This window comes from Somniosus microcephalus, chromosome 8 (assembly GCF_052327205.1).
Source record: "Somniosus microcephalus isolate GS21.2 chromosome 8, FLI_Smic_1.0, whole genome shotgun sequence".
In the NCBI taxonomy this organism is placed as follows: domain Eukaryota; kingdom Metazoa; phylum Chordata; class Chondrichthyes; order Squaliformes; family Somniosidae; genus Somniosus; species Somniosus microcephalus.
In genome coordinates, this window is record NC_140994.1 from 258,036,860 (window position 1) to 258,051,491 (window position 14,632).

At 44.3% G+C, this 14,632-nt stretch overlaps 1 protein-coding gene across 1 annotated transcript in view; it reads left to right on the forward strand.

The window, feature by feature from the left end:
• Nucleotides 1-14,632, forward strand: part of diaph1 (diaphanous related formin 1) — a 432,569-nt gene that overhangs the window by 381,564 nt on the left and 36,373 nt on the right. The window contains exon 27 of the mRNA XM_085995955.1: nucleotides 12,535-12,624. Coding sequence (XP_085852081.1) covers nucleotides 12,535-12,624 — 90 coding nt within the window. The remainder of the gene's footprint in view (nucleotides 1-12,534; nucleotides 12,625-14,632) is intronic.

Consider the following 14,632-nt stretch of genomic DNA (forward strand, 5'->3'; position numbering starts at 1 on the left):
CAGCCGGTACCGGGGGTGGCGGTCCCGATCGCGTCCGGGACGCCGACGCTGAGGTAGGTCCCAGGGGCGGCACTGCGAGGGGTATTGCGGTCGGGGTCGGTCCCGGGGTCGGTCCCGAGTCCCAGGGTCACGAATTACAGTACCTGGAGTACGCCTCGAGGTCCCGATGGGCCACTTCTAGGGAGCGAGCGAGGGCTGCAGCTGTGTTCAGGTCGAGGTCCTTTGCTTCAAGCAGTCTTTGCCGTGAGTAGTCGGACCGCAGGCCTTTCACGAAGGCATCGCGGATATTATCTTCAGTATTTTCTGCCGCCGTTACCGCTTTAAAGTCACAGTCCCTGCCGAGTGTTTGTAGCGCCCGTAAAAATTCATCTACAGACTCTCCTGGCTGTTGCGGGCGGGATCTTAGGAGATGTCTGGCATACATGGAATTTACCGGGCTCTGGTACTGTTGTTTCAGCAGGTTGATGGCGGCCTCATATGTAGTAAGGTCCCGGATGAGTGCGAATACTTTAGGGCTCACTTGGGCGGTCAGAACTCTTAGCTTGGATCTCTGAGGCACGCCGGATTCTCCCAGGTAGGATTCGAAACAGCTCAGCCAGTGTTCGAAGTCGAGGGCTGAGTTTGCTGCCTGTGGGTTTAGATCCAGGTACGGTGGTCGGAGTGCTCGCAGCCAGGCCGGCTGCTGTGGCTGTTGTGGCTGGTCGTTTGGCTGGTCGTTTGGCTACTCAAGTAACGACATTTTAAAATTTAGCCATTAAAATTGATATACCTATCAATTCATCCAATGAAAAGCGACGAGTTAAGAAAGTAACTATAGGTTTTTATTGGCTAAATAACAGAGCCCACCCTCGTGGGTGATCGGATCCAACAAGGAGGAATGCCAGCCAGTCGACCACCTTTATACCTGGGCAGGTAGGTGGAGCCATGGGCGGAGTCAGCAGTGGTCAGCCCAGGTATAACAGCGTGACAAGAGGTGACCTCGTATAGTGATACAACAGTGTGAACAGTGATAACCATAGAGTAACGATATAACAGTGATAACTATAGTGTAACAATAGTGGACGATAAAAGTGGTTTACCACACAAAGGTTTGTGCATTGGCAATGCATGTGTTGGAGATCCTTTTGAATATGAGATTTATGGTATTGCTGACTGACTTGAACCTCCTGTCCTCTCAATACTTCAAAAATGCGCAAGTGTCTTCTGATCAGGCACACATTCCTTTCGCAACTGCCCACACGTTCTGGGTATTCGCAGGGATGTGTGATGTGCCTGTATGAAGTCAGTGCCCTTTGTAAATAACAGTTACAGCGATCATTAAGGCAGTTTCTTTTGATTGCGTCTGCTAATTTTGTCTCTGAATATTTATGTTGGAAGAATCGATGATCCCATCAGAGCTGCCCTGAAGGAAGCCACTGAGGCCCAGCAGTGTGTGAGCTGGATTAGTATGAATAGAGATACTGCCATTAGCTCACTCTGCTCCAGCATCAGCCGGGTTTGTTGAATCCGCTTCTCGCTTTGTCTGATTCAGTAAATCCAAGTCATTTTCTTAATGAGGTCACCAATGTTTAAATATAAATATTTTAAACAAAATAGACAAAGCAGCATGATGTTCTTCAAATTGATTTTTAAAAGTGAATGCTGATGGGGGCACTCTTTAAACGCACTTTTGTAGATATTGCTCAAATATTGTGTGCCCTTTCAACCAGAGTTATTTATTTTCAGAATCGGCACATCCTGAACAACCCATGGTCCCTGTCCTCTGAACATACTGCGGGTGCTAGAAATCTGCAATAAAGACAGAAATTGCTGGGAATACTTAGCAGGTCAGGCAGCACCTGTGGAGAGAGAAACAAGAGTTGACGTTTCAGGCCGATGACTTTTTGTCAGTTCTGAGGAAAGGACATCGACCTGAAATGTTAATTCTTCTCCCCTCCCCTGCTCACTTCCCCATTCTTGACCTTACCCATTCCCTCTTCTGCCTTGGCCCTACCCCTTTTTTCCTGACCCATTCCTTTTCACCCATCCTCCCTTCCTCTCCACACTCTCCTTGCCCCCCTCCTCTCTTCCTCACCTCTGCTCTCCTCACCTGTTTTCCCCCCCTCCACCTCTTCCCTCGCTCCTTGCTTTCTCTCTCTCTTTCCCTCTTCTTGCCCTCTCTCTCTCTCTCTCTCTCTTCTTTTCTCTCTCTCTCTCTTCTCTCTCTCCTTGCCTCTCCTCTCTTCCCTCTCTCTCTTTGCCTCTCTTCTCTGCCCCTTCTCTGCTGCCCTCCCGTCAAATCACAATATCCAATGAATTTTTTTTTTTAAGTATTGATCTGATCTCTGTTACATTAGCGCTTTTTTTATCCGTTCGTGGGATGTGGGTGTCGCTGGCAAGGCCAGCATTTATTACCCATCCCTAAAATCAAGCTTATAATCAAATTTAGAGTTGACTTTTCTTTTTCCTTAACCATTGCATTCTTTCCAAATTTAACAAGGAGTAACATGACACAGAAGCGCACAGGGACAGTGTCCATGTCTGTGCTTCTACATGCCCTAAATTCCACGTTCCGGTATGTTCTGTTGCCAAGCAAAGCTTGCCTACAGCGAGACAGAGAAAGTTGGAGGGAAATATATTTCTGATTCACACCTGCCGGTGATAAAATGGGAAGATTGACATATATTCAGTAGTGCTGATTCTACTGCGTTTGGTGTGGGGCGGGGGGGGTGGCGGTGTCGAGGCACCTTGCTGGGCAACGCAGGTGGAGCTTTGCCTGACTTTACGATATCTGACCAGTGAATGTTGTATATTAAACTGGATGGCTTCAATGGAAGTTGTTAAATTTCTGAGCAATAACATCCACCACGTAAAATTATACAGGATTAAAAAGCAGTTTCACTAATACAGTAATTCTGAAAATCTAGCTTTGATATTCATGGTGATTGAGTATTTTTCTTATGTTATTTTGATTTACACAACCTTTTCCATCGTCTCTTGCAGGGTAATTTCTTGAGAGATGCTGGCATTTCTATTTTTGTTGTCGCCGGTGAGACAGCCATAGGCCAGAGGTTGTGGTATAGAGAGTGCTGCAGTGAAAACCGCATATAACGATGCATTGAAAAGACATTCAGTACAGAGAGAGCACTCCTGAGACTCTGCAGAGCTCTAATATTCCCATTTCAATTTAATTTGTTCAGTCAAGAGGGTTCAATCATAAATATGCCAGTCATGACCATAAAGGTCACCTCAATCAGAAATCAATATTTTGCGAATCAGTATCACGAGCCTGTACACATCTATGGCTATGAATTCAGGGCTCTTTGTGTTTTTTTTTAACCACTAGAGTTTCAGAATTCTTCAAAGGGCTACTGTTCAACAGTAAAGATGGTAGATTTTAAGCCACAGTTGTTATGGTCTCCTATTTCCTGTCTATTGATAGAAACTGTGAATTCATGGGCCAGCTGTGGCTCAGTGGGTAGCACTCTCACCTCTGAGTCAGAAGATTGTGGGTTCAAGTCCCACTCCAGCGACTCATGCACCATGATTCAGGCTGACACTCTGAGGCAGTGCTGCACTGTCGGAGGTGCCGTCTTTCAGATGAGACGTTAAACTGATGCACCATCTATCCTCTCGGGTGAACGGATAAGATCCCACGGCACTATTCGAATAAGAGCAGGGGAGTTCTCCCCGGCATCCTGGCCAACATTTATCCTTCAACCAGCATCACTGATAATCTGGTCATTATCGCATTGCTGTTTGTGGGAGCTTGCTGTGCGCAAATTGGCTGCCGCGTTTCCCACAGTGCAACAGTGACTGCACTTCAAAAGTACTTCATTGGCTGTAAAGCGCTTTGGGGCGACCTGAGGTCATGAAAGGCACTATATAAATGCAAGTTGTTCTTTTTCTGGAATATTCCTTCATTTCAAACAACCATCTAATTCCCTATTAAAAGAATTTATAGACTCTGGTTCAACAATGATTAGTGGCAGAAAATGTTTTTTCTGACTTTTCCCCCTTACTACTTGACATGAACCTTGTCATTCATGCGGAAATGACTTATGAAATAATGCTGGGCGGCCTGCTGGTGGCGCTGTCCAGGGAGAGTATAAATACTCGGGCATGGGCCCAGCTTGCTCAGGACAATCTTTAACAGGAACTAGTGAAGGGCACAACTAGATCTCCATGTTGAAAAACAGTTGATTAAAGCTTTGTTTAACGCTTAGACCAAGTGCCTAGTAGTTTTCTTACGTTACTACTTTTTTGTGATCATCTTGACCTCTCGCTACCGGCTTGCCAACCAATGGCAAGAATCTATTACCATTTAGCTCATCATAACCCTTCATAATCTTAAAGAAGGCTAACGGGTCCTTCCTTACTCTTCTCCGCTGCAGTGGAAAAAGTCCTGCCATCCCAAGCCTCTCTCCATAACTCTGACCCCTCATCCCTGATAACATCCTCGTGAATGTACAATACACCTCGTTTCATTGCTTCTACGCCCTTCCAGTAATGGGCTGCCCAAAACTTCTACGGCTCTGCAAGTACAAACTAACTAAGTTCTTTCACCTACTTCTTTCATACTTCCCTTTCTGTCTTAACCCGTTTCCAATTTTGCCAAGAGTGAATCTAAAGAACTTGTCAGGGAGCATATTAATTGTTTTTAAGGCATGAAAATTCCCCAGTGATTGATGTGCATTCTGAAACAGGTCTGGGCCAACACTGTGTACTGTTTTTTTTATCCAAATAGGACTGACAGAATCTTTATCATTTCAGTTGTTAATCCATTCAATGTATAGCCAACGCAAGTCAGGCCATGCCTTTTTTTATTTAGTGTACTTGCATTAGAAAAATGGGATGGGAGATAAATACAGCACTGGGCATATAGAAATTAAAAAAGGACGACTTGCATTTCTATAGCGCCTTTCACAACCACCGGACATCCCAAAGCGCTTTACAGCCAATGAAGTACTTTTTGAAGTGTAGTCACTGTTGTAATGTAGGAAGCACGGCAGCCAATTTGCGCACAGCAAGCTCTCACAAGCAGCAATGTGAAAATGACCGGATAATCTGTTTTATTCTTATGTTGATTGAGAAATAAATATTGGCCAGGACACCAGGGAGAACTTCCCTGTTCTTCTTCGGAATAGTGCCATGGGATCTTTTACGTCCACCCGAGAGAGCAGACGGGGCCTCAGTTTAACCTCTCATCTGAAAGACGGCACCTCCGACAGTGCAGCACTCCCTCAGCACTGCACTGGGAGCGTCAGCCTAGATTTTTGTGCTCAAGTCGAATGGCCTACTAGGACAGTAGCTGTCTATGTGTGCTGGCTTAATAAATGAAAGATATTTCCACCAATCAGTTGACCCAATTCTTAAAACTTACGGTAGAAAAAAACAAATCAGAAAGGTTACCAACCGCAAAAGTTTGGGAACCAAACACTGTCCTTTCAGTAGGAGCATTCAGTTACCCAAAAGAAAAGCAAACACTTGTTACTTAACCCAAGGATGGAACTTAGGTGGGCAACTAGAGGCCTATTAACCTGTGAACAGCAGATAAAATGCAAGAAGCCATTCTAAGAAATAGGCTGAAGGAGCACCTACAAAACAATTGCTTAATAAGTAACAGTCATTGCGGAATTGCAAGGGGCAGGTCTGCTTGAGGTCTTCAGACTTTGCAAGTGAAGTGGAACTCTGATATTGTTTATCTCACAAGGTCCCATGGGACAGAATTCTGATGAAACTAAAACTATGGGTATCCAGGCCAGACTATTGGGCTGGATAAGAAGTTGAATAAAAAAAATAGCAAGCGCAGAGTACTCGTGAAAGGTGTTGTGTCAGCTGGGGGAAGGTGTTGAGGTAAGTACCCCAGGGATCATTGCTTAGACCTCTGTAGTTTCTCGCCTACATAAATGACCTGAATACAGAAACCAATTGCAGGCTTGTTAAATTTGCCGATAGCACTCAAAGCAGGAGAGTGGGGAGAATGGAGGATACAGTTAAGGATGTACAGGATTTAAATCAGTCAAGCAATTAGGCACACAAATGTAAAGTATTGCCTGCAAATGTTAATACAAAGGAATAGAATTAGCTTCGGGGGATTTAGAAAGGAACCTCGGAGGATCACTTTCAATATTGAGAATATGGCAAAGCAATTAAAAAAGCAAATAGGATCCATTTAGCTGGTTAGACCCCAACTTTACCCACTCTACACATGTCCCTAAGTCTTGGCCCGCTGCCACTTTTCAACACAGCCCTCCTGACTTGGATAAGTGGGACATCACCTGAGGGAGATGAGTATGCACTCGAGCCTGGGTAAACAAAGTTGGGTGTAAGTTTCTCAGTAACATGATTTGGAGGCTCTTAGGATTATCAGGTGGAGTAAAAGTTTTGCATATATTTGATTGGAAATTTTTTTAGTCATTCACGGGATGTGGGCGTCGCTGGCACGGCCAGCATTTATTGCCCATCCTTAATTGCCCTTGAGCTGCCTTCTAGACAGCTGAGTGGCTTGCTAGGCCATTTCGGAGAGCAGTTAAGAATCAATCTGTGGGTCTGGAGTCACGTATCGGCCAGACCGGGTAAGGACGGCAGATTTCCTTCCCTAAAGGACATTAGTGAACCAGATGTGTTTTTATGACAATCCGGTAGTTTCATGGTCACCATTACTGATACTAGCTTTTTGTTCCAGATTTATTTAATTAACTGAATTTAAATTCCCCAGCCGCCGGGATTTGTGGGAGTTGAACTCGCGTCTATGGCTCATCAGTCCAGGCCTCTGGATTACTCGTCCAGTAGCATTACCACTATGCTACTGTTCGCTTATTAAAGCGAAAATGTGCATTAAACACGATAGGTAATCAGGAAAGATGTGCAGCATAATATAGGAGCCGAATGGTTGTTTGGGGTTGAGGGGATGCCCACAACATAGGATAGATCATGAACTCCAGGCCAGTGATGAGGTGGTCAGCTGGAAACACTACAATCTGGTCTGATTAGGTTCTGGGCTTTTTTAGTTTTTTTTTTAACAACACAGAATAATTTAGTTGTGCCATTACGTCTCCCTAATTACTCAGTTGCTAAGTTCGCTTTCTCGTGTGGTACTCAGCCTCATAGACCAAGGTGGTCCCAGGTTCCTGGTCTGCGCTAGGTTAGCTGATTGGAGGGGGGATATAATGGCAAACGTGTTAAAGTGGGCCTCCGTTTCACTGGAAAGCAGGGATGCCACTCCCCGTCATCGTCCAATGACAGCAGCTGGAAAGTGCGCGTGTGTGATCAGGCACAGACAACATCGGGCTTGGCTGTGATGCCTTCCCGCGGTCGAATAGCCTGCTGGCACTGCCTGCCTCGGCTCACACGTGAAGAATGACCACTTGGATTGGGGGGGGTGGGGGCAAGATTGCAGGAAGCTCCCATGGAACCAACGGTTCAGGAAAGAAGGGAAAGGGAGAGTGGGGGGGAAATCAAGCTGTACTGTGAAGTAATTGGTGTCGCAAAAACAAAAATCAGGCTTCCCTGTAACCTGGCAGTGAGCCACAACCCATCGTGTAATCCTGCTGTGGATCAGCCATATGGAGCACACTATTAAAGGGTTCACTGCAATGTTCCCTGTAATATTTTTCTGGGTGCGTGGCCCATTCAAAATTGAGCACATGCGCGGTTTGTTCCAATTTAAAAGCTGGCTAATCCGGCTGCGCTGCACCCCTTGGAGCGCTGTGCAGCTTTTAAAGGGGAACATTGGTTCACTGTGACATCTCCGAGGTGGGCTCTGTTAGTTTTAACAAGTGTTTGCTGCAGACAGTCTCCCTTTAACAGCGCCGCCTTTGCTGCCCCTGGTACAGAGACCCAATGCACTCCGCTGCGAAAGACTGTTGCTAAGTAACGGTCTCCATGAGCCTGTGAAAGGAGCTTGCCTGCTGCCTGCATCAACTGGGAAAATAGCTTGTTCCACAGGTATACAGTACGGGGGAGTGAGGAATCATCAGCCAGATTCAGCAAAGACAGTTGGGTTTTTTCTTGCTGATTAGCTAGCTAGCCAGCCACAATTTGCCTGACTTACCCCGCCAACGTAACTCACATCTAGATGATTTATCTGTTTTCAAAACAAATCGCTGGTATAATCTGCATAAGAAAAGATTCCTGACACCAAAGCAATTAGATAAATTTTTGCTATGGCTGTGCATCACACACAAACAGACCTGCAATCAACCATTTTACCTCCTGCGCCTGCTATCTGATAATCGTACATAAACATACAGTTCCTGTGACTGCAGCGACTAACTGTGCAGTTATTGTGGTTTTTCACAAATCTCGATTAAACACGAGGAAGATTGCCGAGGTAGTGGCTGGTTAGCTTTAGTAGATCGGAGCGGAGTTCAAAGTGGAAAGATCTAATTCGCTTTTTTAAGTTTACACTAAAACAGCACAATGTCAAATACTCAGAGACTTCAAAAGATGTTGGTGCAGATTTTAAACAGGAAATTTTGGCAGTTGCTTTTAATTATGCACATAAATGCCATATGAATTTCAGACATAGAATGGCTGCTGTCAGATAGTTTCAGTGTTGGAAGAGATTAATCGGAAGGAAATTTTGGATGGATTTGAGATGGTTTTAATTACAATTAAGAGCGACTGAAGATGATGGGACTACTATAATTTAATATGTTTACTATATTTGTTCTTTTACCACTTTAAGGAATAATTGACGTTTAATTCTGTGGCAGGAACATGCAGGGCACAGATTAGTAGAACCACAACGTGAAATGTGGTTGGTTCCCTTTCAAACAAAACTGAAATTCAATCTGTTTCTTTGATCTTACTGTGGCTGCAACCAGACATGTAAAGGAGAGGCTCATGTCCTGTGTGATAGATTGTCAAGCTGAAAGGGCGCAACTTATGGAGGTAGTGTTAACGATTTGTCAGCTCAGTGCTTTGAAAAATAATTGTTTTACAGGAAAAGTATTTTTTGCCCCTCAATTTTCTCCTCTCTTCTCTTGGAAAGCGCTGGAAGCCTAGATGCAGTCACACTCATAGAATCATAGCACTTACAGCACAGGAGGAGGCCATTCGGCCCGTCGTGTCTGTGCCGGCTCTTAGAAAAGAACTGTCCAATTTATTCCCACACCCCAGTTTTTGCCCCGTAAGCCTGCAAATTGGTCCTCTTCAAATACATTCCAACTGCCTTTTGAAAGTTCCTGTGGAATCTGATTCCACCACCCTTTCAGGTAGTGTGTTCCAGACCATGACAGCCCTCCGTGTGACCCTCAACAGCAACAACAACTTGTATTTATATAGCGCCTTTAATGTAGTAAAAAGTCCCAAGGCACCACACAGGAGTGTTCTAAGACAAATACATAAGGATACATTAGGGCAGGTGACCAAAAGTTTGGTCAAAGAGGTAGGTTTTAAGGAGCATCTTAAAGGAGGAAAGAGAGGTAGCGAGGCGGAGAGGTTTAGGCAGGGAATTCTAGAGCTTAGGGCCCAGGCAACAGAAGGCACGGCCACCAAAGGTTAAGCGATTATCATCAGGGATTCTCAAAGGGGCAGAATTAGAGGAGCGCAGATATCTCGGAGAGGGGTGGGCGTTGTGGGGCTGAAAGAGATTACAGAGATAGGGAGGGACGAGGTCACGGAGGGATTTGAAAACAAGGATGAGAATTTTGAAATCGAGGCGCTGCTTAACCGGGCGCCAGTGTTGGTCAGCGAGCACAGGGGTGATGGGCGAACGGGACTTGGTGCGAGTTAGGACACGGGCAGTCGAGTTTTGGAACCCTCAGTACCCAACCAGGTGCTGTTGCTTCATGTATGAGCCTAACAATTAAGGTTTGGCAGGTTATTCACCCATGGGCGTTGACGCCAACAGAAGTGAGCCTGGTTTTACCCTCAACTGATGTTGGGGGTGTGCATGCTCCTAAAGGGGTTGTGAATTAGTGATCAAGCTTAAGGACTCACGGTAATGTTTTTCCTCCTTCCCTAACCCACATGCATTGAGGCCAGTTGTAACAACCCTACTGTTCACAACCGAGATCAGCTCATTCAGTACAGAAAATTGATTGTCTGGCACCTTTCTGGTCTCCGATCCACATTTGACAGCACGATTAACCAGAAAAGCTATTCTTAAGCCCACTTTAAGCATGTTTTCCCTTGCAGAATCCATTTGAAGCAGCTTAAGCTAGATGTCCCAAAATTGAGGTTTCTTTAGATTGGACATGTGCCATGATTAACAGAAGTTGTGCAGTGGTAAAGTGAAATCGAATACCCTGGAGGAGCAGGGGCCAGCTGCTTTTGTTTGCTTTTTCCCTTTCGTCTTGGGATTCTAAATAGTCTGTTGTATAAAACCAGTTAATTTCTGGATTATGGGGACAATCCTTAATTGTGGCTCACCCTGTAATTACAGTTTAATTGGCCATTATTTCCATGATGCCTGCAAGGTAGAGAAAGGGGCACTGGACAGATGGTTGGCACCTTTGAGGGCTGGCTGGGTGATCCTCTGTAGGGGAGGGCAGTCTCGGATTCCTGTTACCTACTCCCATCAAAAATGCGATCGGAATTTGATAGTTTAATAAGTGAAAGACATATGGAACATTTCTGTATTCATAGTAAATCCTTCTCTTAACCTTTCAGTAATTTGGGGTCATGTTGTAGGAATGCTAATGCCGCCTTCAAATATAATAAGGGGCGGAAATCATTAACTGAGAAGCCATTTCCACAGTAAGAAATCCGTTCTTAAACCCTGTTTAAAAATATATGTAGACTCCTTTGAATCGGGAGAACTCCCAGAGTTATTCCCTGCCCCCCCCCCCATCTAGCAAGGTTTCACACCAGGAGTGCAGCCTGGTTGAATTTGCCTTTGTGTGTAAGTAGGCATTTGGTGTGCGTTAGTGTGGAAAAGTGAGAGAAAGTAACTGGGATGTAATGGAAACAGACAATTTTTCTTTTCAACTTCACTAGTGAAGGTACAAACTTGCAGTATTATGTTAAGTCTTGTTTCAGCGTGTAAGAAATAGGAGCAGGAGTAGGCCATACAGCCCCTTGAGCTCCACCATTCAGTAGGATCATGACTGATCTTTGACCTCAACTCCACTTTCCTGCACTGTCCCCATATCCCTTAATTCCCCGTGAGTCCAAAAATCTATCTATCTCAGCCTTGAATATACTCAACGATTCAGCTTCCACAGCCCGTTGGGGTAGAGAACTCCAAAGATTCACAACCCTCTGAGTGGAGAAATTCCTCCTCAAATGGCCAGACCCTGTTAATTTCTTTGCCTTTATGATGAGGTAAAATAGTTTGCTCGTCCTTTCTAGAGGCAAAAATCAAATTTTGAAATAAAAACAGTGTGTGCTAGGAATGCATTGGAAGTCGAGCAACATTTGACAGAAAAAAGGTTAACTCAGTTCTGGCGAAAGGGCACATTAAACTTTTTCTTTCAAATGCCAATCAACCTGCTCCAAATTCCCAGCATTTTATGACATTTGTTAGTGGGGGGGGGCGGGGGGGAGGTTTTTCTGTCTTTTCTGATTGATTTAATTTCCCCGAAGGGCAAAGATCTGTGATACTAAGGATGGTTCTGGCAGTCCAGATGGTCAGATATGCTGCTACTGTTAAATTAGATTTGTACTTGAGTTTGCATAGGGTACATACATCACCATGAGATCAAGTAATCTTATTCGAAACTGCTTTGTTTCCAGATATAGTCTTTGAGAAATGTATCTGAATATTGCAGCAACTCTCTCAATATAGAGCTCCCTTTTTAATTCAAAGGAGACAGTGTTGTGATGAGCCTGCTTAAACCATTAAGTCCTTTCCCTCTACTCAGTGGATTGAATTCACTGCTCTGTGCAGTACTAGGTCACAAAGACCAGGAAACCCTAAAGGTTCGATTCCCTGCCTGTGCTGAATTATCTTCTTTCACCGGGGGCACTTCAGTTCTCCTTGGAAGGAAAACGATCTGCCATAGTTCCCACCCCTGCTCGCTATCCAGTGATTACAAGTGGAAAGTAAGCTTGTGTGTATGTCGGGTGACAACAGAGCCCAGCTCTGCTGTGATGGGCCCCCCTCAATCAAAAAGCTGACGGGCACTTACTGCCGAGGTGTACACTTTAAGAATGGCCACTTGGGTGCGATATTGATAGGTAGTGTTGGCAACTATGGATTCATATCCCAACAAGACACCGTGCCTGCAAGAAAGAGGAGCATGGAGTTGAAAACTGGGTGGGGGGGGAGGGGGTTGGTGAAAGTATTGAAATATTTAGATGACTGATTGGGATATGAGTAACTCATTGAAAGACATTGTCATTTTCTGCGTTACATATTGTAGAAATATATACAGAATCGGGCATTTGTTAACTTGCTCAGTTCATCAGTGCAAGTTGTTGTACTTTATTTCTACTAATTTTGGCCTCTCCAAGGAGTCGGTTCAGCAACATGTGTTCATGATCCATACCACAGTAATTGCTGAATCAGTTTTCTCACCTGTGATTTCTGACGATTTGCCTCGTGGTGCCACTGTATTAACTGTTGCCTGACCTGCGTTTCTTGTTTTTTTGTTCCGTACACAGAGGGTGATGAGACAGGAGTGATGGACAGCCTAATGGAGGCCCTTCAGTCAGGAGCCGCCTTCAGGAGAAAGAGAGGTCCACGGCAAGCTGGTAAGTACGAGAACACGCACGCATTTCAGCTTCTTCTTAATCTACAATACAGTACACAAAGATTTCTACACTCTTTTATAGGAATTATTAAAGCCATAATTGATCAAATTGTAAAGCAGTGGTTTGAAGAAGTTCATTGAGTTTTATTGAGTTTTAGTGACAAACTATGACTTTCCAGCTGTTTTGTGACACGGTGGGAAAGGCCTGCAGACCTTGGCGTTGCTCGCGTGGCCCACTGTTATTCTACATGCTTTAAACATGTATAAACATGATAATTTCTTCAGAGTTTTCCGTAGGATATTTCAAAATCACGTTGCATTCTAAACTCGGATCTTGGATCATTTGGCCAGGCAATTGCAAATTGATTTCATTTTTCAGAAATAATTTGCAAAAGCTAAACAAGGGAAACATTTATTTAGCGTCCAGGCAACTATCCAATTTTTCCTTATTTTCAATTTTTTATATTAGGAGTATAAGAACAGGAGTAGGCCATTCAGCCCCTCAAATCTGTTCAGTTAGGTCATGGGTGATCTGTATCTTAACTCTCTCTACCCGTCTTGGTTCCATACCCTTAATACCTTGGCCTAACAAAAATCTATCAATCTCGGTTATGAAATTTTCGATTGACCACCTCCCCCACCCCCCCCCCCCCCCCCCCCCCCCCCCCCCGGCCTCAACAGCTTTTTGGGGGAGAGCAATCCAGATTTCCACTACCCTTTGAGTGAAGAAGTGCTTCCTGACATCACCCCTGAAGAGCCAGGCTCTTTTAAAGTTATGCTCCCTTGTTCTGGACTCCCCCTACCAGAGGAAATAGTTTCTCTATCTACCCTTTCAAATCCTTTAATCATAAACACCTCAATCAGATCACCACATAATCTTCAGTACTGCAGCAATGTCGCAGTACTGTACTTATTTGAAGACTGTAAGCTCAATGAGGTTCAGTGTTTCCTTTAAATTATATATTTATTTACTTACAGTTTACAGATCCCAGTGAAACTCAGTTTATTTTCGAGCACAATTTCAGACTTGAATTCAAAACTGTCAGAAAAAAAGCTGCGTTTAGAGGCTCCAAATGACTGTCAATCAACTTGACAAAAGCAAAATACTGCGGATGCTGGAAATCAAATAAAAATAGAAAATGCTGGAAATACTCAGCAGGTCAGGCAGCATCTGTGGAGAGAGAGAAACAGAGTTAACGTTTCAGGTCAGTGACCTTTCATCAGTATGTTCTGACGAAGGGTCATCGACCTGAAACGTTAACTCTGTTTCTCGCTCCACAGATGCTGCCTGACCTGCTGAGTATTTCCAGCATTTTCTGTTTTTATTTCAATCAACTTGAGTTTGATCAGCAACTGTTTGATTACTGATATTTAATTCCTTCATATTTCAGCATAGCACTTAGGCACTAATACTGCAGTCCGTCTTTGGAACAAGACAGTAACATTGTAGAGTTATTTATTTTCTATCTTTGTCAAAAATTATGTAGTAGCCCTCTCTCCTTGAAGTCAGAAGGTTGCGGGTTCAAGTCCCACTCCAGAGACTTGAGCACATAATCCAGTGATGCAGTGTCAGAGGTGCCGTCTTTTGGATGAGACTTTAAACCGTGGCCCCGTCTGCCCTCTCAGGTGGACAGAAAGATCCCAAGGCGCTATTTCAAAGTAGAGCAGGGGAGTTCGCTCTCAGTCCTGGCCAATATTTATCTCTCAACCAACATCACTAAATGAGATGACCTGGTCATTATCTTGTTGCTGTGCCCAAATTGGCTGCCGCATTTCCTACATTATAATGGTGACTGCCCTTCAAAAAGTACTTCATTGGCTGTAAAGCGTTTGGGACGTCCTGAGGTTGTGAAAGAAGCTGTATAAATGCAAGTTATTTTTTTCTAACCTGCTTCAAATTGGTAAGATGTTGATCTGTCTGTCTTTTTTTTAAACAATAAACTCGCTACAAAGCCAGTTACTGGCAGATTGCATTTAGAAGTTTGCTTCTGTGATACAGATGTTTTAAT